The sequence below is a fragment of the Pan troglodytes genome, chromosome 2 (assembly GCF_028858775.2).
Source record: "Pan troglodytes isolate AG18354 chromosome 2, NHGRI_mPanTro3-v2.0_pri, whole genome shotgun sequence".
NCBI classification, from domain to species: Eukaryota; Metazoa; Chordata; class Mammalia; order Primates; family Hominidae; genus Pan; species Pan troglodytes.
Window position 1 is genome coordinate 145,707,261 of NC_086015.1, and position 23,495 is coordinate 145,730,755.

Below are 23,495 nucleotides of genomic sequence, written 5' to 3' on the forward strand. Positions count from 1 at the left end.
AATTTGGATTAGTTATGTTCTCTCAGTTGGCCTTTTAAGGAAGTACATAATTCCCGAATATATATATATATCTGATGACATTTCCCTGGCCATTACCTTGGACCAGAGCCACTTTGCCCTTTCCACGTACAGTTCAGCGAGTCGTGATTCCCCTGCATTAAGGAGAGCATTGTAGGCTGTCTGGTGGTGACCAGCCTTTCTAGCTACTCTGGCACTCTGCAGCCAGCATTCTCCAACCATTTCATTGTAATCTGGTCTAAAGGAAGTAACAACACATCGGTGAGAGAGACTGTTGGTAAGTGTACACAACAACTTAACTTAAAACAATTTAAATCTAGGTCATAAACTTTGCAAGTAGTTCCAATGTTTTGAAAGCCTCTGTTCCCAATACAGAACCTTCTTCATATACTATTTCAAAGGAATTAATTATTAATTTGTTTAAAAAGCCTTGACTTAACTTTTCTTACAGTGTTCTGTTTTACCTATTATGAACCTTATTCTTGATTTTTATCAGTAAAAAACATATCCCCCAGATATGTTTTTAACATCTTAAAAAAGAGAAAGAAATGGTGTCTAAAAGTGATTCTTAAGTTCTAGGTTCCTTTCAACCAGATAGTGTAGCCCTGATAATTAAAAATAGAAAAATGTAGATTCAGACAGAAAATTAAGAAATACAAACACCCCCAAATAATATCCAAATATCAAATTCAAGATAAGTGACATTTTAAAAAAAAGTAGTGTGAGAAACCTTTTGTTGAGGCTTAGTAAAGCCCTCCGGAGAGCCAGGATAGGCTCCTTGGCTCTGTAGGAATTCTGGGTCATTTCTAGTCGAGCTACCCAGTTTAGAGAATCTTCTTGAGAACTGTCACCTGGAGAATGCTGGAAAAGTGGTTTGATGCTATGCTCCAACTCACACAACATGTGCAATCTGAAGATAGATAGAGCCTATGTTAAAATGTTATCATATTCAGCCTTATTAATCTCATATATAAAGCATGTACTTTAAATCAGAAATAAAGAATTTAAAATACACAGTTGTCTTTAGTAGAACTTTAATATATCCTTGCTAAGTAAATAATTACATTTATATCTTTTCAAACTGAATGTAAACACCAATTTATGGTGGTTTATACATTTGGTGCTTTAGCCAGGCATGGTAGCGTGCACCTGTACTCCAGCTACTCAGGAGACTGAGGCAGGTGGATCACTTGAACTCAGGAGTTCAAGATTGCAGTGAGCTATGATTATGCCTGTGAATAGCCACTGCACTCCAGCTCAGGTGACATAGCAAGACCCCGTCCCTTAAAATAATAAGTAAATAAATAAATAAATAAAATTAATTACATTAAACTTTTAAAATAAATATTTAGGGATTTGCAGTGAATCCCAAATTCCTAATTAAACTGGAGAATGATGGATAAAACTAAATTCAAATGTATGAAACCAAAATTTACCACCTAAATGAAGATAAAAGAAAATATGGATCCATTATAAACCAACATGAGGTATTTGCATATATTGCTGGTGCTACTATAAGAGGGCCTGGCATAGCAGATGATAGTAAAAAGTTATGAAATTAATGTAGTTTTTTTCTAAGAGTGATGGAAACTTTGATACATTCACACTAGCTTTTTCCCCCTTGTATGATAGTCAGTGTCTATGATTCAGTGTTCAAGGTACAAGGATATAGCTGAGTAGCTACAGAACAGAATTAAACTCAGTGGTCCAATCTCTAGTTTCATTAAGATATCACCAAACGGGTTGATACTAAATATAATGAATTCTTCTAACTTAAAAAAACAGTGCTATGTAGTAAATTTCTTATACCTTAATTACAATATTTAGTTTATCATTTTTCCTCAGGTAGAATTCATAGACCTAAAATGTTTTCCAACATTTTCTTCCTCACCTATAAAAGTTAATATTCTTTCTAGTAATGTGATGCCTATATTTTTGGGGGGAAATATCAAACACATTTCTAAATGAAAAGGAAAGGGAAACAACGAATACCGAGCACCAATGTGCCAGGTGCTATAGATGTCTATATTATATTTGGTTATATAGAAAGCAAACTATGACATTACAAGAGGACAAACATAAGATATTTTTATTATGTTTTTCATTAGTCTCATAGTTGCCTTTCCTTAAAAGGATGTATGTTATAATTTTAACTGTAGGGTGATTGTGAGGTAAAAAGAATGAAAGAGCTATCTAGTGTAGCTATGCATGAAACCAAACTCACTATCAATTATTTACTCAAAAAAAATTTCCAATCCTGTCAGGTGACATTTATAGGCCAGAAATATAAAAATGGAAATTCCAAAATACCTCACAATATATTCATATCCTCGTTGGTAGGAGCCTCTTTCAAAGCTTGCAGCTGAAAGAGGTACAATTTGTTCTGCTCTCACTAGTTTCAGTGTGTCATAAAAAGCTGTGATATCTCTTTTTTTGGCTGATAATAATAGCTGTCCCAGTCTGACACTCCATGTTGTAGATTTTCCATCTGAAAAACAAATGAAGAGTCAAGAAATGTCACGGTAGCTGGGTCCAAGAGTCAGCTTTATTTCATTAGATAAAATGGTCAGCTGAAATATCAAACAGGTGGCTTCATTCCTTTTTTTTTTTTTGAGACAGAGTCTCACTCTGTGGTCCGGGATAGAGGGCTATGGCATGATTATAGCTCACTGCAGCCTTGAACTTCTGGGCTCCAGTGATCCTCCCACCTCAGTCTCCTGAGTAGGTGAACAGGCATGAGCCACCATGCCCAGCTAAGTTTTTTAAAAAACATTTTTGCAGAGACAGTCTCAGTATTTTGCCCAGACTGGTCTAGAGCTCTTGGCCTCAAGCAATCCTCCCACCTTGGCCTCCCAAAACACTGAGATTACAGGTGTGAGCCACCATGCCCAGCCTGGTTTCATTCTACTTTGAACAACTAAACAAGGCAATCATAAAACAGGCTAAGATATTAAGTATGAATGTTGCTAAGTTACTTAAGTCGGAATATTTATGTCATATTAAAACAGCTTTTTTTTTTTCTTTGAGATGGAGTCTCACTCTGTCACCCAGGCTGGAGTGCAGTGGCGCAATCTCAGCTCACTGCAACCTCCAACTCCCAGGTTCAAGCAATTCTCCTGCCTCAGCCTCCCGAGTAGTTGGGACTACAGGCGCGTGCCACCACGCCCAGCTAATTTTTTGTATTTTTAGTAGAGACGGGGTTTCACTGTGTTAGCCAGGATGGTCTCGATCTCCTGACCTCATGATCCGCCCGCCTCAGCCGCCCAAAGTGCTGGGATTACAGGCGTGAGCCACCGCACCCATCCTAAAACTGCTTATATTTTAAGAAGTAATTTTACCTGCTGCCAAATAGTTTTCCACCAAATCCCACTGTGACAATTTCCAAGCTGCTTCCACTCTGTACGTGTTTAATTCATCTGTCCACTCGGACCTATTAAAAGAAACCCATATCAACTAAACTTTAATTTATTTAAGGTGACATTCAGAGATTTTTCATTGGTTTACATACTCTATTTATTATATTTATTGAATTTGCATTATATTGTATTTTGTTCTTAGATATAAAATAATTATCTCTATCCAGAAACTATCCAGAAAATTTTAATCTTTCCATCCTTCAAAAATATTTTTTCACTAATTACTTCTGATACACCATTTAAAATGACATTCTTCAACAAATTAAAGTGTGCCATATATTAGAGCAGAGTTAATTCCTGAATAATAACTAAGCCCATTGTAAAAATAGCTGCATGCTTAATTTGAACAAAGAGCAAGGAAGAAAAAGAGCCAACTGAACACACATAAATTCAGAGGTAAGCAATTCCAATAACTCAGAATTCTGAATTAAATTTAAGACAAAAATACAGGGGGGCCAGTGGTATAACTTACGGACAGTTGGGAGGTATCTAGAACAATACCAAGAGCAAAAGAAAGTTACAATGATTTGTCAATGGCATAACAAAGTATATAAAACTAGCTACCTAAAATATATACCTATTTTTAAACTACTTTCAGTTAGTTTAAAATTTGAGTTTGCAAAACCAGTATGATATAGGCTAATTATTTTGTTCTAAGCATTCTACTTAGGTGACATTAGGATGACCAGTGATATTTGAGATCATGACTACACAGAAACCGCTAGGCTTTCCTCATGTTTCTTTTTTATTAATCATACTTTCTGAATTTCTGCCAGATGTTTAGATCCTAGGCTAGGTACAATTTTCCATTTAATAATCTAATAACACTGCATACAGCACATATATATCCATATTATAAATAAAGTAACAGAGAGGCTGGAATCAATATCCTCAAAAGTTTTCCTTGCTCTTTTTATTGTAGTAAAAACACATAAAGAAAAGACAACAAGTGATCTAACAAGTTTCATTTTTTTTAATTCTAAAAATAGAAGCTAGAGGATTTCCAATTTCTAAATTTATGACCACCACCAAAAACAGTTTAGAATAAGGCTAAAGAAATACAACTGAAATGTAATTTTCAAAAGTCCAATTTTGAAGGACTTTACAAGCTTACCATCAGACACCAAAATATAAAAATTTCAGGATAAAAATCTCAGTAGAATTAGGCAGTATTTGTTATCCAACTGTGGGATAACAGATTATCTATGGGATATCAGATAACAAAGGGGATGTGTCACACGAAGACTTATAGCAAAAAGTACAAATGGCAATCAGGATCAGGCTGTGAGAATGTATCCACATAAATGGGTACATTAAAAAGAATGATAAATAGGGTAGGCACAGTCAATATTTTAGGAAAAATATTTATTTAATGCAAACAGAAATTACCCCAAGAAAAACATGCCCCATCCATAATCATTTGCTTCACCATGACACAGCACCCCTTCATTGAATATTGACGCATGCCTTTTTCACAACCCAAATCAGGAGGCTCTATGTATCCCAGACCCAAAGAGAAGAAAAGAGGAGTCTGAATGTGTAGTCTATGTCAAAAAGAAATTTGACACCCCAATTTGAGCCATGACTCTTTCCCAAATCCCTGTAATCTATTTATTCATAAAGTCTCTCAACTAATCTGGAGAAACATATCCACAACATATAAGCATTCCTTCTCTACTTCTGTAAAACTTCCCTTGTGATTTCAACTACTGTGATACCATCTGACCAACAGTGAACTTCTCTGCCCTTAGACATTGTAAAATGATAGTCTTTATGAATCACAGTTTTGGAACCCATACAAACAGTACTTAGAAAAGGCTGGCTTCAGAATCTATAAAAAGCTCAAATAAATCAACAAGCAAAAAAACAAACAACCCCATTAAAAAGTAGGCAAAGGACATGAGCAGACACTTCTCAAAAGAAGACATACAAGCAGCCAACAAGCATATGAAAACATGCTCGTCGTCACAATTATTTGAGAAATGCAAATCAAAGCCACAATGAGATACCACCTCACACTAATCAGAATGGCTACTATTATTATTATTATTTTGAGACAAAGTCTCCCTCTGTTGCCCAGGCTGGAGTGCAGTGGTGCAATCTCAGCTCACTGCAACCTCCATCTCCCAGGTTCAAGCAATTCTCCTGCCTCAGTCTCCCGAGTAGCTGGGATTACAGATGTGCACCATCACGCCCAGCTAATTTTTGTATTATTTTAGTAGAGATGGGGTTTTACCATGTTGGCCAGGCTGGTCTTGAACTACTGGCCTCAAATGATACACCCGCCTTGGCCTCCCAGAGTGCTGCGATTACAGGCATGAGCCACCACACCCAGCCCAGAATGGCTATTACTAAAAAGTCAAAAAAGATGTAGAAGGGGCTGCAGAGAAAAGAGAATACTTATACACTGTTGGTGGGAATATAAATTAGTTCAGCCACTGTGGAAGGTGGTTTAGAGATTTCCCAAAGAACTGAAAATAGAACACACAGCAATCCCATTACTGGGTATATCCCCAAAGGAAAATAATCCATTCTACCAAAAAGATACATACACTCGTATGTTCATTGCAGCACTATTCATAATAGCAAAGACATGAAATCAACCTAAGTGCCCATCAATGGTAGATGGGATAAAGAAAATGTGGCACATATACACAATGGAATACTATGCAGCTATAAAAAAGAATAAAATGGGAGCTAAACATTGGGTACACATGGACACAAAAATGGGAACAATAGACACTGCAGACTACAAGGGGTGGGGGAGGGAGGGAGGCAAGAGTTGAAAAACTATCTTTTGGGTACTATGCTCACTACCTGGGTGATGGGTTCAATTGTATCCTAAACCTCAGTATCACGTAATATGCCCTTGTTACTAACTTGCACATGTACCCTCAGAATCTAAAATAAAAGTTGAAAAAAAAGAGAAAGAAAAACTTGGCTTCAGAGTAGTCCAAAAACAGTGGCCTGTATAATCTTTGTTTAACTGAGATCCCATTCCCTTTTGACCAGATTTTACTGCCCAGAATAGCCATTTAGAGTCTGGTGAATAAATCAAGGAGTACAGCTGTCAGCTCTCACAGCAAAGCAGCTTCAAGAGCAGTGCTAATCTCCACATTTAATCTCCAAACTGGAAGAACTACTCAGCCTTAATGTTTCGCCACATACATGTATTATTTTTTGTTTAATTTGATTTTCTACAATAAACCCACCTTCTTTAGGAAAGGAAGGCTGCTTTCACATTCATCAATCATCTAGGGTAAAATCAATGCACACAGTCTACAGTGGTATTCCATAAATCAGTCACAACCTCTAGCACGGAAAATAAGTGGTACTGATACTGTAAGCAGAGCATAGATGCCCTTTGAGGCCCAGGAAGTCCCATCTGAGCCTCACCAATAGCCGGTGGGTTCTAGAAGTTCCTTGTGTTAAAGCAAATCTAATTCAAGGATGGCTCTTTAGACAGAAGCTGTTAAGTGGTAGACTGACTATGAAAAACTTGAGGAAAAAAAAATGTTGGTGCTTATCTCCAATACCATGAAAACACATAAAACATTTATTACTCTACTAAACATTAAATTACCCAATTCACTAATTAAAAATTCTCCATTCAGATGCAATAACAAAAGAAAATCATTTTATAAAATATTACCTGTTAGCATGCACTCCATTCACCTGAGTGATAACAGTAGACAGCTGACCAAGACCTAACATGGACTTTACTACACCATGATAATGAATGATCTAGAAATTTAAAAATATTTAAAATAGCAATTATCACTTCAATAATAGCTTGGGGACCAAAAACAGTTTAACTGATATTCTTTAAAAATTACTATTTACTTTATTGCCCTTATTTTTTTATTATTATTATTATTTTAATTTTTTGTAGAGACAGGGTCTCGCCATGTTGCCCAGGCTGGTCTCAAACTCCTGGGCTCAAGTAATCCTCCCGCCTCAGCCTCCCAAAGTGCTGGGATTACAGGCATGAGCCACCATGCCCAGTCACACCTTTCTTAATTTAACAATTGACTTGCTTACTTACATGGCAGGACCCCCATCAATGTCCTAACACATTTAAAGTAACATAAATAAATGTAGACAACATAGAAAATCTCAGATTGAAGTTATTATATTTTTCAATTTGGACTACTTTTTGGTTCACATCCAATATAAAAAGTATCTAATATCTTTGATATTCTGTTTAAAGATTGTCATATTTCTCACATAAACATTCAAGCTCAAAGGTCCTGATGTTTTAAATATGGATTTCGGGCTTTAGCACTAAAAAGTTAAAGAGGATTATGTACTATCCTTTAAAATGAAAAGAAGATTGTGAAAAATAAAGAATTTATATATTGTGCTTCTGAGAAACATGTCAAATATGACAAAAAGCAATATCCCAAAATTAGAAAGAATCTAAAGGCAAGATTGTAAATTAATGATTCTAAACCCCTTTCCCATTCCAATAGACACACAGCTTATTCCCACTACTAACTGTAACTCTGTGATTCTACAGGACCATTTTAGAGACGTGCAGGTGGGTGAGTAGGTGTATAAAATATGAAAATGTTTCTCAGGCTATGGAGAATCCCTAGTTCTACAAATTGATCCATGGCTTACACTTTTAATAGCAAACTAAAATTATATACATTTTAGAGTTATTAAATGAACATTTTAATACAGATATACTCCATAATAAATCTTATTCATTTAGGGGATTTCTAAAGTCATATAAATATAGTATTGGAAGGGACTTTTTTTTTTTTGAGATAGAGTTTCACTCATGTTGCCCAGGCTGGAGTGCAATGGTACGATCTTGGCTCACTGCAACCTCCATCTCCCGGGTTCAAGCAATTCTCTTGCCTCAGCCTCCCAAGTAGCTGGGATTACAGGCGCCCGCCACCACACCCAGCTAATTTTTTGTATTTTTGGTAGAGACAGGGTTTCACTATGTTGGCCAGGCTAGTCTCGAACTCCTGACCTCGGGGAATCCACCCGTCTTGGTCTCCCAAAGTGCTGGGATTACAGGCGTGAGCCACCGCATCCGGCCTGGAAGGAATTTTTAAAATCATCTAGTAAAGTCTCTAATTTTATCTGTTAGGAAACTCAAGCTTAGAGAGGGTTAAATATTTTCCAGACACTCAGTGACACTGATAGAAACAGTATTAAAACTAAGGTTTCGGCTGGATGTGGTGTGGTGGCACACACCTGTAATCCCAGCTACTCGGGAGGCTGAGGCAGAATTGCTTGAGCCCGGGAGACAGAGGTTGCAGTGAGCCAAGATCATGCCACTGCACTCCAGCCTGGCCAACAGAGCGAGACTCTGTCTCAAAAACAAAACAAAACAAAACAAAAAAAACTAAGGTTTCCAGAGTTCCTATTCAGGGCTATTTTCATTACAGTTGCCTTTCAATTATTATCTTACCTGGTCTGGTTCTAGCTGAATAGCCCTGTCATAACAAGCAGTGGCATCCCTCAGCAAGCCAAGGCTTTCATGTTCAAGGATCTGTTCTTTTAGAGATGGTTCTGCCTTTCTAATTGCACTGACTCCGGCCACTCCATCAGGTTCATGCATAGCAGCATACAATTTCTTTGTTCAATGATTAAAAAACAATCAAAAACAAGAAAAAAACACAACTGGAAATAAAACTATAAAACCACCTGTTTATATTGAAACAGCAATTTTTTGAGAAATTTTTCCTCAAAGTAATAGTAAGCATTTGTTTCATGGCAAAGTCACAGTAAAATTATAAACTTATTTCCAGGCATTCTATTCCCTCAACATTCTTATTCCTTTTAAATACAAATCTATATCAATAGCTGTTATTGATCATAAGGGTTATAAAGAACCTCAGGATCCTAAAACTGTCTAGATCCAAATGATAACATATTCTGTTGAGTATAGTTTATAAGAGTTTTATTGAATTTTTAAATTTTTAAAAATGTAAATAACCATTTTAATATATTGTTATTGAGATGACTTCAAGAAAACCAAGATAGCAATCTGGGCTCAAAGGAGATATTCAAGCTAAAGATAAAAATTTAGGAGTCAGCACAAAGACAGTCTCTCACAACATGAGAAAGAATGGGATGATCTAGGAAATGGATAAAGAAGAAAAGCAGACTGACGATAGAGATTAGAGTTTCTACATTTATCAAGAAGGAAGAGCTGGCAAATGAAACAGGAGAAGCGAGATAACTTGGAAGAAAACTGGAGAATAAAATATCCCAGAAGCCATGGGAGAAAAGCAAATGATGTCTTAATGAGAAAGGCATGGTCAATGATACTGAGGTTAAGAAAATGAGGGCTGGGAAAAATTTACTGGATTTGGTAACACGTGGCCACCAATTTTCTTAGCAAGAATAGTGTCAACAGAAAAGAAAAAGAGAAGTCTTGTTGAAATGGGCAGAGTGAATGAGAAACAAAGAAGTGACTGCAGTATAAAGAAACTAGACAATTCCTTCAAAAACCGGTTGTGAAGTTCCGGAAACAGAGAGATGGGATGTATCTAAAGGAGAAGGTAGGATTTACCAGAGCATGTCTATATGCTCTATATACTCTGGTTCCCAAAGGGAAATTAATTACACTAGAGAAAGAAGGAATATATGAAGAAGTTACATCTTGAAATTGAGAACACAAGTAGAAAGACTGAATTTTGACAGGAAGAAATCCTTCCTTAAAAATAACAGAAGAAGCCAGGCACAGTGGCTCATGCCTGTAATCCCAGCACTTTGAGAGGCCAAGGCAGGCAGATCACTTGAGGTCAGGAGGCCAGCCCAGGCAACATGGAAAACCCCGTCTCTACAAAAAATACAAAAAATTAGCCAGGTGTGGTAGCAGCGCCTGTGGTCCCAGCTGCTCGGGAGGCTGAGGTGCGAGGATCCCTTGAGCCTGGGAGGTGGAGGTTGCAGTGAGCCGAGCTCGTGCCACTGTACTCCAGCCTAGGTGATAGAGCAAGACCCTATCTCAAAATAAATAAATAAATAAAATAACAGAAGGGAAGAAAAAGAATGTGGTGCAGATGCTGTTTCATTTGCAGATTTTTCCTAATGAATCATGAAGCAAGATTGTCAGCTGGAAGCAGGGAAACAAAGTGAAGGTAAGAGACAGTCATCTTGACAAAGGGGAAAGCAGCCTTACTAGAGAAACACAGCCGGTCTGAAGGTAATGTTAGAGTCCTGCAGTTTTAAAGATGTTTGAGATCATGAACTTAAACTGAAACCAGTTATAACACCCACTGTGTAATTTTTCTCCAGCTGCTTACATGGTTGGAGTTTGACAAACGGAGTACAACACAGTGGGAAAAAGACAAGAAGTTGAGCATCACTCTAAGGGAACGATTTTAACCATGAACCATAGACTTAAAGCTGGACAAGGAGGAACACAAAGATAGGAAGGGGCTAATATTCATCTTAAGACTGCAAGTTACTAATTTTCTAGTTATTTTATCACACTTTGCTTTTTGATTTGAAAAGCCCACCAATCTTGAGCTCTTATTTAATTCCACTGTATTCGCCTCACCTGCTCTTACTTTCTTTTCTTCCCTACACAATCATAACATCGCCTAAATCATTATTTCACCAGCATTTTCATGCTTGATACCTGACATAACTGGCACTTGCCCCCACTAACTCACTCCCAAATTCAGGACCACAACTCTCACAAGGAGAAGAGTAATTCCTTGAATCATAGCCCTTCCAAACTCCTCCTCCACAACTGCCACAGGCATTTAGCTAAAATTCCGTTGTGACCATAACACTTCCCTAGTTCACACCCTCCAAGAAGTTTGGGCAACTTAAAAAGTCTTCTATTATTTGTGATCTTTCCTCTACCATTCCAAAACCGACACTTTACTCTTTGGCATATACCATGCTCTTTTCAAATACTCCACAGAGATGCCTCTGATTATAATGTCTTGCCTCCCTATACTGCTCATTTTTTAAGACACCATCTCCAAGAAGCCATTCCTGACCTCTGGCTCATCCGCTTCCATCTCCCACCCTATTCCACATGGATGAGTTAAGTGTCCTTCCTCAGGGTACATGTGTGTTACTGTACTTAAAATATTATACCAAATTGATGTTTATCTCTCCCCACTAATCTATAAGCTTCTAAGCATAGCATATAAAACATTCAATAAAATGAACAACATAAACATAAAAGACTGGCCACATTAATTTTCATTATTAAATTCACTATATTAACTTCAGACCTGTAAAAATCCAAGATGTTCCTGAATATTTTGCTTCTTTTCTGTAATAAATGATTCAAAGTGCATTACAGCTCGTGTGTATGCTTTGGAGCGAAAGGAAGCTACTGCCAGAGTATCCTGGGGTATGAGGTCTAGAAAACGGGTTACACTCTGATAGTCTTCATAATCCACAGTAGATACTAGATCATAAAAAAAGAAGTTGAGTAATTAAAGACTTATAAGATAAAATTTAAAAGTGTCAATTTAAGTATTTAAGTTCAATTTATTTCACTAAACAAATTAATCTGAATATATTAGGATATCATATTTAGAATGTAACTAACAACAGAACAATTGTTCAGAGAGTCTTGCTCCAACTCTGCCATTATAACTTACCTTTCTTTGGACAGTCATTTAATTTACTGAGCCTCTATTTCTTTACCTATAAAAGGAAAATGTTAGTACCTGTCTTGCCTTCCTTACAACGTTGTTGGTGAGGATTAAATATCAATCTATTATTAAATTTTGAAAAGATATAATGATGATACAAAAGATACAAGATTAGTCATTATTTTTGATAACTATAAAAAATGATTAAATGTAGCTATTTTGTAGGGAAAGTTCAGAACTATGGAAATAATCTTTTTTAAAGTTTAGAATTCTTTGTTATCCACCTATTTTTTCTTGGTTGCCAAAAATACAGTATCACCTATTACAATAGAAATTGAAAGTAATGGCTGGGCATGGTGGTTCACGCCTGTAATCCCAGCACTTTGGGAGGCCGAGGCAGGCAGATCACAAGGTTAGGAGATCGAGACCATCCCGGCTAACACGGTGAAACCCCGTCTCTACTAAAAATACAAAAAATTAGCCGGGCGTGGTGACGGGTGCCTTTAGTCCCAGCTACTCGGGGGGCTGAGGCAGGAGAATGGCGTGAACCTGGGAGGCGGAGCTTGCAGTGAGCTGAGATCACGCCACTGCACTCCAGCCTGGGTGACAGAGCGAGACTCCGTATCAAAAAAAAAAAAAAGAAATTGAAAGTAAAAGTGCCTTCAAAGTAAAACCACAAGTACTTTAGGATAATTTTTCAAGAGTGTACAAAAAGACAAAAATTAAAAACTTCTAAATGAGGACAGTCTAGTTTACGAATTATTCAAAACTTCTAAATTTTAATGATTCATAAGTGTGTAGAAAACAGGCAACAAATTTCTTCAAAATTTAAATAAGGCAGTATATTTTATTTTTATTTATTCACTTACTTTTTAAAAAAATTTATTTTGATCTCATTCTCACTGAGGCTGCAGTGCAGTGGCAAGATCATAGCTCACTGCAGCCTTCACCTCCTGGACTTAAGTGATCCTGCCTCAGCCTCCCGAGTAGCTGGGACCATAGGCATGTGCCACCACGCCTGGCCAAGTTTTGTATTTTTTGTAAAGATGAAGTCTCATTATGTTGCACAGGTTGATCTTGAACTCCTGAGCTCAAGTGATCCTCCCGCCTCGGCCTCCCAAAGTGCTAGGATTACAGGTGTGAGCTACCACACCTAGCCTAAGGTAGTATATTCTAAACAGATTATATTTAAAATAAGGTCCTTATTTCCATCAAAATTTGTAGATGATTTCAAATTCTGATTTTTTTTTTTTTTTTTTTGGAGACAGGGTATCGCTCTGCTGCCCAGGCTGGAGTGCAGGGGTGTGATCTTGTCTCACCGTAGCCTCAACCTCACAGGCTCAAGCAATCCCCACACTTCAGCCTTGTGAGTAACCTAGGACTACAGGTGCACACCACCACACCCAGCTAATTTTTGTATTTTTTGTAGAGATGGGGGTCTCTACAAAAATGTTAAAGAAATGTTAAAGGTATTGTACTTTTGAATCATTACAAATGTTATTCTTAAAAGCTAGAATTTTGGCCAGGCACAGTGGCTCACGTCTGTAATCCCAGCACTCTGGGAGGCCAAGGCAGGTGGATCGCCTGAGCTCAGGAGTTTGGGACCACCCTGGGCAATGTGGTGAAACCCTGTCTCCATTAAAATATAAAAAATTAGTCGGGTATGGTGGCATGTGCTTGTAGCCCCAGCTACTCAGGAGGCTGAGGCACAAGAATCGCTTAAGCCTGGGAGGTGGAGGTTGCAGTGAGCCAAGATCATGCCACTGCACTCCAGCTTGGGCTATAGAGTGAGACTCTGTCTCAGGAAAAAAAAAAAAAAAGCTACTGTCACTGAAAATGGTGATAATAGAGTGTTTGGTTTTACAGTACCATTTTGACATGCAGAAATAAAAACTAACAGGCTGGTTGTGCTGGCTCACACCTATAATTCCAACACTTTGGGAGATCGAGGCAGATGGACTGCTTGAGCCCAGGAGTTAGAGACCAGCCTGGCCAACATGGTGAAGCCCCGTCTCTACTAAAAGTACAAAATATTAGCTGGGCATGAGGCATGAGAATCACTTGAACCCAGGAGGTGGAAGCTGCAGTGAGCCGAGATCACACCACTGCAACTCCAGCCTGGGCAACAGAGAGAGACTTAGTCTCAAAAAAAAAAAAAAAAAAAAAATTAAAAACAAACATTTAATAGTTAAATATAAAAATATATTAATAGCCACATTCCAGACAAAAACATTCTCCAAGCAGGTAATTATTGGCAAGTCCAGGAAATTTTAGAAAAATAATCAACTATTTTGCTTAACAACAGGAAAGTATCTGCTTCAACAGAACAAGAGGGAGATGCTCACAAACTGAGAATTATGGAAGTGAAGGCCTCTTTAAGGACTGTTAGATAGTTTTTCAATTAGCCTGAAAGCCTGAAGGAAAAATACTTGATGTCTGTGAGAACAGCTAAGGTATAAGGCCAGATTATAACCATCCACTTATTGCCAAGAATGGAAAAAAAAAAAGGTTCAAAGAAAGTAAGAATATCCATTAGTGTGTGATGAATATAATTCTTCTCATCAATGCTTATATCATAGGGACAAATTAGCAGGTGTCATTTTTAAATCAAGATTCTTCTTAGTGAAAGTTGTAATATCACAGGAAAAAAACAGTGCAAGGTAAAATAGAGCAGGGTGTAGTGTAGTAATGCATACTAAGCATATCTGGACAGCTGGCTAGATATCAAACACTACTAGAGACAAGAAAAATAAATAAATAAAAATAGCTTCTCTTTAGGCCATGAAATAAATAAAATTAAAATCTCCCTTGAAATTTAAAACTTAAATGTGAAAAAGATTACAAAGAATATTTTCCAAGTGAAGAATGACAAAGAACAGAGTACACACATACACACACACACACACAAACACACACACACACACACAAACTGAGGAAACATGTAATATGTTAACAGGGAGGATTAGGTTAATAACAATATTAGCATCTCATTTATTTCACATTTTATAATTTATCTGTTCATCATCTCATTTATTCCTCACAACAATCTCCTAAGGGAGATAATATTAACCCCATTTTGGCCAGGTGTGGTGGCTCACACCTGTAATCCCAGCACTTTGGGAGGCTGAGGTGGATGGATCTCTTGAGGCCAGGAGTTGGAGACCAGCCTGGCCAACATGGTGAAACCCCGTCTCTACTAAAAATACAAAAATTAGCTGGCCATGGTGGCACACACCTGTAATCCCAGCTACTCGCAAAGCTGAGGCAGGAGAACTGCTTGAACCCAGGAGGTAGAGGTTGCAGTGAGCCAAGATCCTGTCACTGCACTCCAGCCTGGGCAACAGAGCAAGACTCCATCTCAAAAAAAATTAATAAATAAAAATAAAAATATTAACCCCATTTTATACAAAGAAAAAATAAATATGTGCCTTGTCGAAGTGAGAGTAAGAAGAGAGAAAGGTCTTATTACTATAAATTCACTGTTTTTTCTCAGTGAAAAGGCCACACTATTACCCATTTTAAAAATACACAAAACAGCTGGGTGCGGTGGCTCATGCCTGTAATCCCAGCACTTTGGGAGGCCAAGGCAGATAGATCACCTGAGGCCAGGAGTTCGAGACCAGTCTGGCCAATATGGCAAAACCCTGTCTCTACTAAAAATACACAAAAAAATTAGCTGGGTGTGGTCGTGGGCACCTGTAATCCCAGCTACTTGGGAGGCTGAGGCAGGAGAATTGCTTGAACCCGGGAGGCAGAGATTGCAGTGAGCCGAGGTCACGCCACTGCACTCCAGCCTGGGCAACAAGAGGGAAACTCCATCTCCAAACAACAACAACAATAAAAAACACGAAGCAATGTATTTTTTAAGCTAGTGCTTAAATTATAGAACTGATAAAGGGAAGAGCTAATTGGTGAATAGCTAAAAAAAAAAAAAAAAGAAACAGAAGTGATAACTCACCCATTGAGTCTACCTTATTTCTGTTTGATTTGCTGTGTGGACATTTCTCAGCTTTCAGTGCCTGAAATTTGTGCCTTGCCCACTGTGTGAGATGGTCAAGCATGGAGAAAACAGTCTGTGTACTGAGTTGACACAGATCAGATGCAATGTCTTGGGTATTTATGGTATGCTGATCGTCATGCTTTAGAACTGCCATAATTTCTGCATAAACCTATGAGAATCATTTATAGTTAGTAATAATATCTATATAATACCATTTAACTATTATATGACATCTAAAGCTAACCATTCTAAGGCAAAAATTTTCAAAAGAAAAAACACTATCGGCCAGGCATGTTGGCCTGTAATCTCAGCACTTTGGGAGGCTGAGGCAGCCCAATTGCCTGAGGTCAAGACCAGCCTGGTCAACATGGTGAAACCCTGTCTATACTAAAAATACAAAAAAATTAGCCAGGCATGGTGGCACATGTGTGTAATCCCAGCTACTCAGAAGGCTGAGGCAGGAGAATCACTTGAACCTGGGAGGTGGAGGTTGCAGTGAGCCGAGAGCATCACTGCACCCCAACCTGGGCAACAAAGGCAGGCTCTGTCTCAAAAAAAGAAAAGGAAAACACAATTGATCAATAATACATTATTGTTCTTATCTATAATTAAATCAATCCAAATATTAGTCTAAAAAGAAAATATGCTAACGACTAAAGAAAATTTTAAAAATTTTAAAATATTCTAGATTATTCAATAAATGATAATGAAACTTTGTTAATAGTGAAAAAAACTTACAGTAATATTTCACACTATATGCAAAATTAATTTCAGAGTAATTGAAGACTAAATATAAAAACAGAAGGATTAAAAGAAAATATAGCAAATAAGTTCATGACATTAGATAAGGCATCACATAAAAGGTTTAAAATTAATAATCTATAAAAGATGTATAAATTTTGCATTTACATTTAAAATTTCTGCGTGGCAAAAGGTGAAAAGGTTAAAAAGAAAATGACTAAGTTGGAATAATTTTTGAAAATATGACTGGCAACAAATTGGTAGCTAGAATATACATAGAACGTCTATCAATTAAAGGGATACACACACCAAACAGGCAAAGATATGTAAATGAACATACATAGCCATACATAGGTCTACATTTCCTACTAATAGGTAGCCTTTCTAATACTAATTACATTGGAGAAAGTAAGTTTCACATGTTCAAAAACCAAGTAAGATGATTTATCTCACCTCCTGCTGATCTTCTTGATTACAACCCAGTAAGACATACACCAGAATATGTGGAAGAAGATAGATGGTCACTTTGAAATCATGCTTCATCATAATGCTACAGCAGGTGAAAATTTTACTGGCAAGATCATGTCGAACCTGTAAACGCAAAATGTGTAGACAGTAACACACTTTCATATATTGATTAAATGTCAAAGAGTAGCATGTGAGATAATTTATCACAAACGAGTATTCATTTTTAAATTTAAAAAGTTTTTTAATTAATTTTTTAATTAAATTATTTGGGGTTAAAGTCAAATTTTGTTATGACTTAACTTTTGATTTGCTAACACTGTTGAACTCAAAATTTTAAAGAGATTTTTTCTTCAAATACAAAGCCAAAAAACAAAAAAAAACCCATAATATTCCAGAGCTGAAAATAGTTAACAGTATTCCACATTTCACACATTATATTTTCAGTATATTCATTAAAAAAAGAAAATGTCAGCCGGGCATGGTGGCTCACGCCTGTAATCCCAGCACTTTGGGAGACCAAGGTGGGAGGATCACAAGGTCAAGAGATCGAGACCATCCTGGCCAACATGGTGAAACCCAGTCTCTACAAAAAAAACACACACAAAAATAAGCTGGTATGGTGGCGGGTGCCTGTAGTTCCAGATACTTGGGAGGCTGAGGCAGGATAACCACTTAAACCCGGGAGGCGGAGGTTGCAGTGAGCCGAGACTGCACTCCAGCCTGAGTGACAGAGCAAGATTCCGTCTCAAAAAAAAAAAAGAAAATGTCTTGAAGTTACTAACTACGAATTAGTATAATGATATTTTAAAACACTAACAGAAATGTTAATTAAAGGTGGGGCACGGTGGCTCACGCCTGTAATACCAGTACTTTGAGAGGCAGAGGCGGGCAGATCACCTGAAGTCAGGAGATCGAGACCATCCTGGCTAACACGGTGAAACCCTGTCTCTACTAAAAAAATACAAAAAAATTAGCCGGGCGTGGTGGTGGGCACCTGTAATCCCAGCCACTTGGGAGGCTGAGGCAGGAGAATGGCGTGAACCTGGGAGGCGGAGCTTGCAGTGAGCTGAGATCGCGCCACTGCACTCCAGCCTGGGCAACAGAGTGAGACTCCGTCTCGAAAAAAAAAAAAAAAAGTACAAAGATTAGCTGGGTGTGATGACTCATGCCTGTAATCCCAGCTACTCAGGAGGCTGAGGCGGGAGAATCACTTGAACCCGGTAGGCGGAGACTTACAGTGAGCCGAGATCGCACCACTGCACTCCAGCTGGGTGGCAAGAGCAAGACTCCGTCACAAAAAAAAAAAAAAAAAGAAATGTAAATTGAAAACAAAAATTGTAAATTTTAAATATACTGTAAACATTTTCTTGGAACACAGAGTACCTTTTGTCTATCCAGCATGTAAAAATTTCTCATTAAGGAAATAGAAATATACCTGTTTTTCTATGAAAATTCATTGTAAAAATCTTTATTTTTATTTTAGAGAAAGTTCAGATAATATAACTTCTTTTAGAAATGCTATTAGAGTATAATATATCTCTTTATTGAATGTCTTTTTATTATGTAAAAAACTCTGACATAGCATTTACATCCTTTTACATAGTATTATTTTACAATATAAAAGGAACAAACGTAATTTTACACACACATTAAGACCATAGTAATTTTCTTGGTAAAACAATTACTTTTCACTCAGAAGCTATTATTAGTAACTACAGAGAAATTATTATTCTCTATTAGTTAACATTTTCTTCAAAAATTTCTATGATTATCAGCACAAATACTTCAATGATTATTGTGTGTGCCAGGCATTCAGATAGATGTTCTGGTTTCCTTTAGAATTTCCATTCAGTTAACAAACTGAACAGGGTTTCTTACCTTTGTGATAAGATAACCTGCCCAAGATGCTGACCATTCTGCAAAGTTACTACCCAATTTACTTAAGTAAATTGGCTTCTTTACTCCAGACCAATCGGTTGACTTCTGAGAACTCTTGTATCTGTAATTTTGAAAATTTGTTTATTAAAAAGATAAATCCACCTGTTTAGAATTTTAGTAAATTACAGCAACTCCTTCAGTTGACTACCGCAGTACTGCCTTGCCTTTACTGCAATCTGCTTACCTTTTTCCAGTATCCTTCTTGGGGGTGAAGTAGATCATTCTTGGACACCTAAAGTACTTCTAAGGATTTGAGTCTGCCCCTTCCTCTTCCTCAGATCCTTCCAACTCTATTCTTATATAAGAAAAACCTGTTCCTTTGAAGTTCAAGCCACCCAGGTATACTACCATTTTCTACTCCTCATTATGGGTAACTATGCAACACACTGATTACCAAACTCATTGATAACTTTAGAACATTGCTCAGGGTTTTCTTTCTTCCCAGTGTTATTATCATCCTGGGTGACTTCAGTGTCTAGCTGGAGCACTTAATCAAGCTCAGAAGTTTCCAATGACTTTCTTCTCTACTTATCAGGGCTCAGGAATTATCAGGGCTCCCATGCTAATTCAAAGAATTTCTTCACTTTGAAATCAATTATTTAGACATCTCATTGTATGGTCATAGTTTCCTAAATTTCCAGTTTTTTCACCCAGTTATTCCAGCACACCCATTCTCTCTTGTTGAGATCTTCTGTTCCGTGACGCTGCTAAGCTCTCCTGATCTATGACACCCCTGTCTCTTTGCCTCTTTCCACAACCATCTTAGTCTGTATGGTCCTTCACTTCTAGCATTCTCTTGGTAATATCCTCTACCCACTCCATTGCCACACTGTCTTTTCCAGCGGTATTCATCTGCTAATCTCCCAACCTTGAATCAGTCTAAATATTTGTCTTTACTGAAATGATACTCAGGCTACTGCACTGATACAGGAAAATCACTAGCCCACTTATAAGATTAGTACTACTATGTATTCTTAGTTTTCAATGTCAGTGGGCCGCTAAAGTTACAGAATTCCTTCTATGTTTTCATTATTGGCTCTCTTCTGTTTTCCAGTGATTATTTCAAACCATCACCACCCTCCTAAAGTCACCTACACCAACTCCATTGCCACTTTCAGCCAATGAGGTCATCTCCTATACCTCCTACTTCACAGAGTAAAAACAAAATCATTGCTTCCCGCAATGAAATCTGTAAACTTAGCTGTGTTCCATCCATTATTTTATCTTTCCCTATTGCAAAAAAAGAGATCTATTCCTTCTAAGTATAATTCCCTATAAGGGCCACGGCTCTCCCATTCTGGATGCTCCTTGGGGTCCTTACTACACCAACTATCACTTCTCTCTCACATTACTTCAACATGACCCTTTCTATTTGTTCCTCAGCATTAACATTTAAACATGTTCACACAGCTCTCATCTTACGGCTACCTGTGTGTAGGATTTTTTTGAATGGCATGGGTTTCTTTCAAATCACCAATAAAAGCTTAGGAAATAACAAATGCCCTATACCCAAAGTCTTATACCCAAATAATATATATATATATACATATTTCACTGTATTCCAAGTTTCTAACAGTTGAAAAATCCAATAATCTCTCAGTTAACCATCACACTAAACCAGGAGAAAAAATTCAAATCCCTATTTTGAATCATCACGCGTATAGTTCTCTAGATGATTTTTATCAAATTTATAGTAAACTTAGCTAGAAAACTACTGATACTGGGATACAAGCCAGGCTCTGCCTAGTCATATCCTGATGTTTTTTCCTAAAGTTATTTCTATGGTGATTTTGAACTGCAGTTGTTCTATCTGGTTCTAAATTTCAGTCTCCCAAATACAGCCATCCTTTAATCCAGATTTAGTGATTATATATAAAGAGCCCAAATTAAAAAAAAAAAAACATAAAGTAGGGAGTATAACTTAAAGGCAGCAAAAATACGAATATGCTTTTAAGAAATTCCATATTTCCCTAGGTCCTCTGGAGTAAATATCAAGCAGTCCAAGCTATAAAATTGAGCTACAGGCTAACCTGGTATTTTAGTTTTTCATGCAAAAGGGAATCAACGCTATTGAAAATGCGCTCTATCAACCTCTTAATTTTATGTGGCTCCAATTTCAACAAGCAGATCCCAACTAGGTAAATCTCCTAACTTCCATCATTGAGGAACCATTCGAGAGGTTATTCTAACTGCTCAGGTATAAAAGCTAAAGACCAAAAGAATTTCCATTGCTTTGTTAAGATCTACTTTTAAAAGACCACTTGAAAGTTGCTTCCTATGAAAAACATAACAAGTAGGCAGAAATGTTGGCTTCTACTTCTTATGAAGTATATGATAGCCAACCTCACAAATTCTCCCCCCAAAAACAAAGAACTTATTAAGCAAGCTAGGATTGAATAAGCATTTATTATTGAGTGTCAACTAAATATCAGGCACTTTGCTAAGTACTTTTAATATTATCTCCTTTATTCCTAACAATAATCATACAAAGTGAGTAAAATTATCCATGTTTTCAAAATTAAAAAATTAAAACCTGGAAATGTTAAATAACTTGCCCAAGACTTCAGAGCTAGCAAATGCAAAGCCAACAATCAAACCTAAGCCTGTGTGACTCCAAAGGTCATAAACTTTCCAGTAGATTACAGAAATTCTTTGACATCTACAGGTGCTATACAAAATACAGACTAAGAAAATGGGGGAAGTATGGAGTCCTCAAAAATGAAAATCCAAATTTTAACTTTAGTCTTTACTTTTTAAATAATGCTAATAGTGGCCAGGTGTGATGGCTCATGCCTGCAATCCCAGCACTTTGGGAAGCCCAGACAGGCAGATTACTTAAGGCCAGGAGACCAGCCTGGCCAATATGATGAAACTTCATCTCTACTAAAAATACAAAAAGTAGCCAGGCATGGCGGTGCACGCCTGTAATCCCAGCTACTTGGGAGACTGAGGCAGGAGAATCACTTGAACCCAGGAGGTAGAGGCTGCAGTGAGCTGATACCGCATCACTGCACTCCAGCCTGGGCAACAGAGTGAGACTGTCTCAAAAATAATAATAATAACAGTAATAATTCTTCTTTAATAAGGCTAATAATAATAATGTTAAATAATCACTTCTTTAATAATGCTAGTCATAAGACATAAAATGATGTTTAAAAGATTTCTAAGTATAAAAAACTATCTAGGAAATAAATATGCATACCTCTGGGCTTTTATAAAGACTGTTAGTATAAGTCTAGGCACTTTCTAAGGTTCAAAGAAGTTATTTGTCCAAAGTCAAGTATCTAATATGCATGTGTACCTAGGGTACCAAAAAGTAGTTTCTAAATAGAAATAATTTATAATTGTATGGATTTTTTTCATATAAAATGCTTCATGTATTTGCATGTCATCTTGCATATTTCGTCAGTCCTAACAAAGTCATTTAAATTTTTTAAGGATTAAATACACTTTTTTAAAAGTAGAGGGTGAAAATATATTCATGAGGAGAAATTGGGAGTAATGAAAATCTTTAATTGGGCCTACTAAAGGTTTTCTGACTAGCTTTAAACTTTAAATTTCTGTATTACTTATACCTATCAAAGAATTCAACTCACATTCAGCTTAAAGTACATTCTTTCAATTTACTACCGACCATTGAACTTTTAAAAAAATCAATCCTTTTAACTTCAATAAATTTATCTGAATATTTAAAGTTGTAGAATTTAACCCAATGAGCAGACTGCACTTCTCATCTAGACAAATTATAAGCATAAATCATAGTGAAAAATATACATAAGGAGATACTAAAACACTTTTAATGTTAAAAAACTATATCAAAAATCACATTAATTTTTTTTTTTTTTCCAAACAAAGTCTCGCTCTGTCACCCAGGCTGTAGTGCAATGGCACAATCTCAGCTCACTGCAACCTCTGCCTCCTGGGTTCAAGTGATTCTCCTGCCCCAGCCTCCCAAGTAGCTGGGATTACAGATGTGCACCACCACGCCCGGCTAATTTTTTATTTTTAGTAGAGATGGCGTTTCACCATGTTGGTCAGGCTGATCTCGAACTCCTGACCTCGTGATCCACCCGCCTCAGCCTCCCAAAGTGCTGGGATTACAGGCGTGAGCCACTGCACCCGGCCAAAAAAATCGCATTAATTTTTATATAATTAAAAACAATTTTATGAAAATACATTAAATAAGCCTACATACCTGGTATTTAGATGAGGTTCTAGTATTTCCCGAACATGCTCAGGAAATCTCCTCCACAATTGGTGACCTGGGCCGTTGGTCTCCATCTCTCTACAGTCATAAATAGAAAGCAACTCCTACAAATACATATTTTA

At 37.1% G+C, this 23,495-nt stretch overlaps 1 protein-coding gene across 6 annotated transcripts in view; it reads right to left on the bottom strand.

Annotated features, from left to right (window-relative positions):
* The window catches only part of ATR (ATR serine/threonine kinase), a 129,802-nt gene that overhangs the window by 47,132 nt on the left and 59,175 nt on the right, over positions 1–23,495 (bottom strand). For all 6 annotated transcript variants that reach the window (XR_008547125.2, XR_010155346.1, XM_054681114.2 and 3 more), the window contains 11 exons: positions 23,362–23,477; positions 19,107–19,227; positions 17,214–17,351; positions 15,978–16,188; positions 11,651–11,829; positions 8,863–9,027; positions 7,087–7,178; positions 3,357–3,448; positions 2,329–2,506; positions 749–928; positions 97–256 (listed from right to left, as the gene is read on the bottom strand). Coding sequence is in view for 4 of the 6 variants with exons in the window: in XM_054681114.2 (XP_054537089.1) it covers positions 97–256; positions 749–928; positions 2,329–2,506; positions 3,357–3,448; positions 7,087–7,178; positions 8,863–9,027; positions 11,651–11,829; positions 15,978–16,188; positions 17,214–17,351; positions 19,107–19,227; positions 23,362–23,477 (1,632 nt within the window). In the remaining 2 variants the exon portion in view is untranslated. The remainder of the gene's footprint in view (positions 1–96; positions 257–748; positions 929–2,328; positions 2,507–3,356; positions 3,449–7,086; positions 7,179–8,862; positions 9,028–11,650; positions 11,830–15,977; positions 16,189–17,213; positions 17,352–19,106; positions 19,228–23,361; positions 23,478–23,495) is intronic.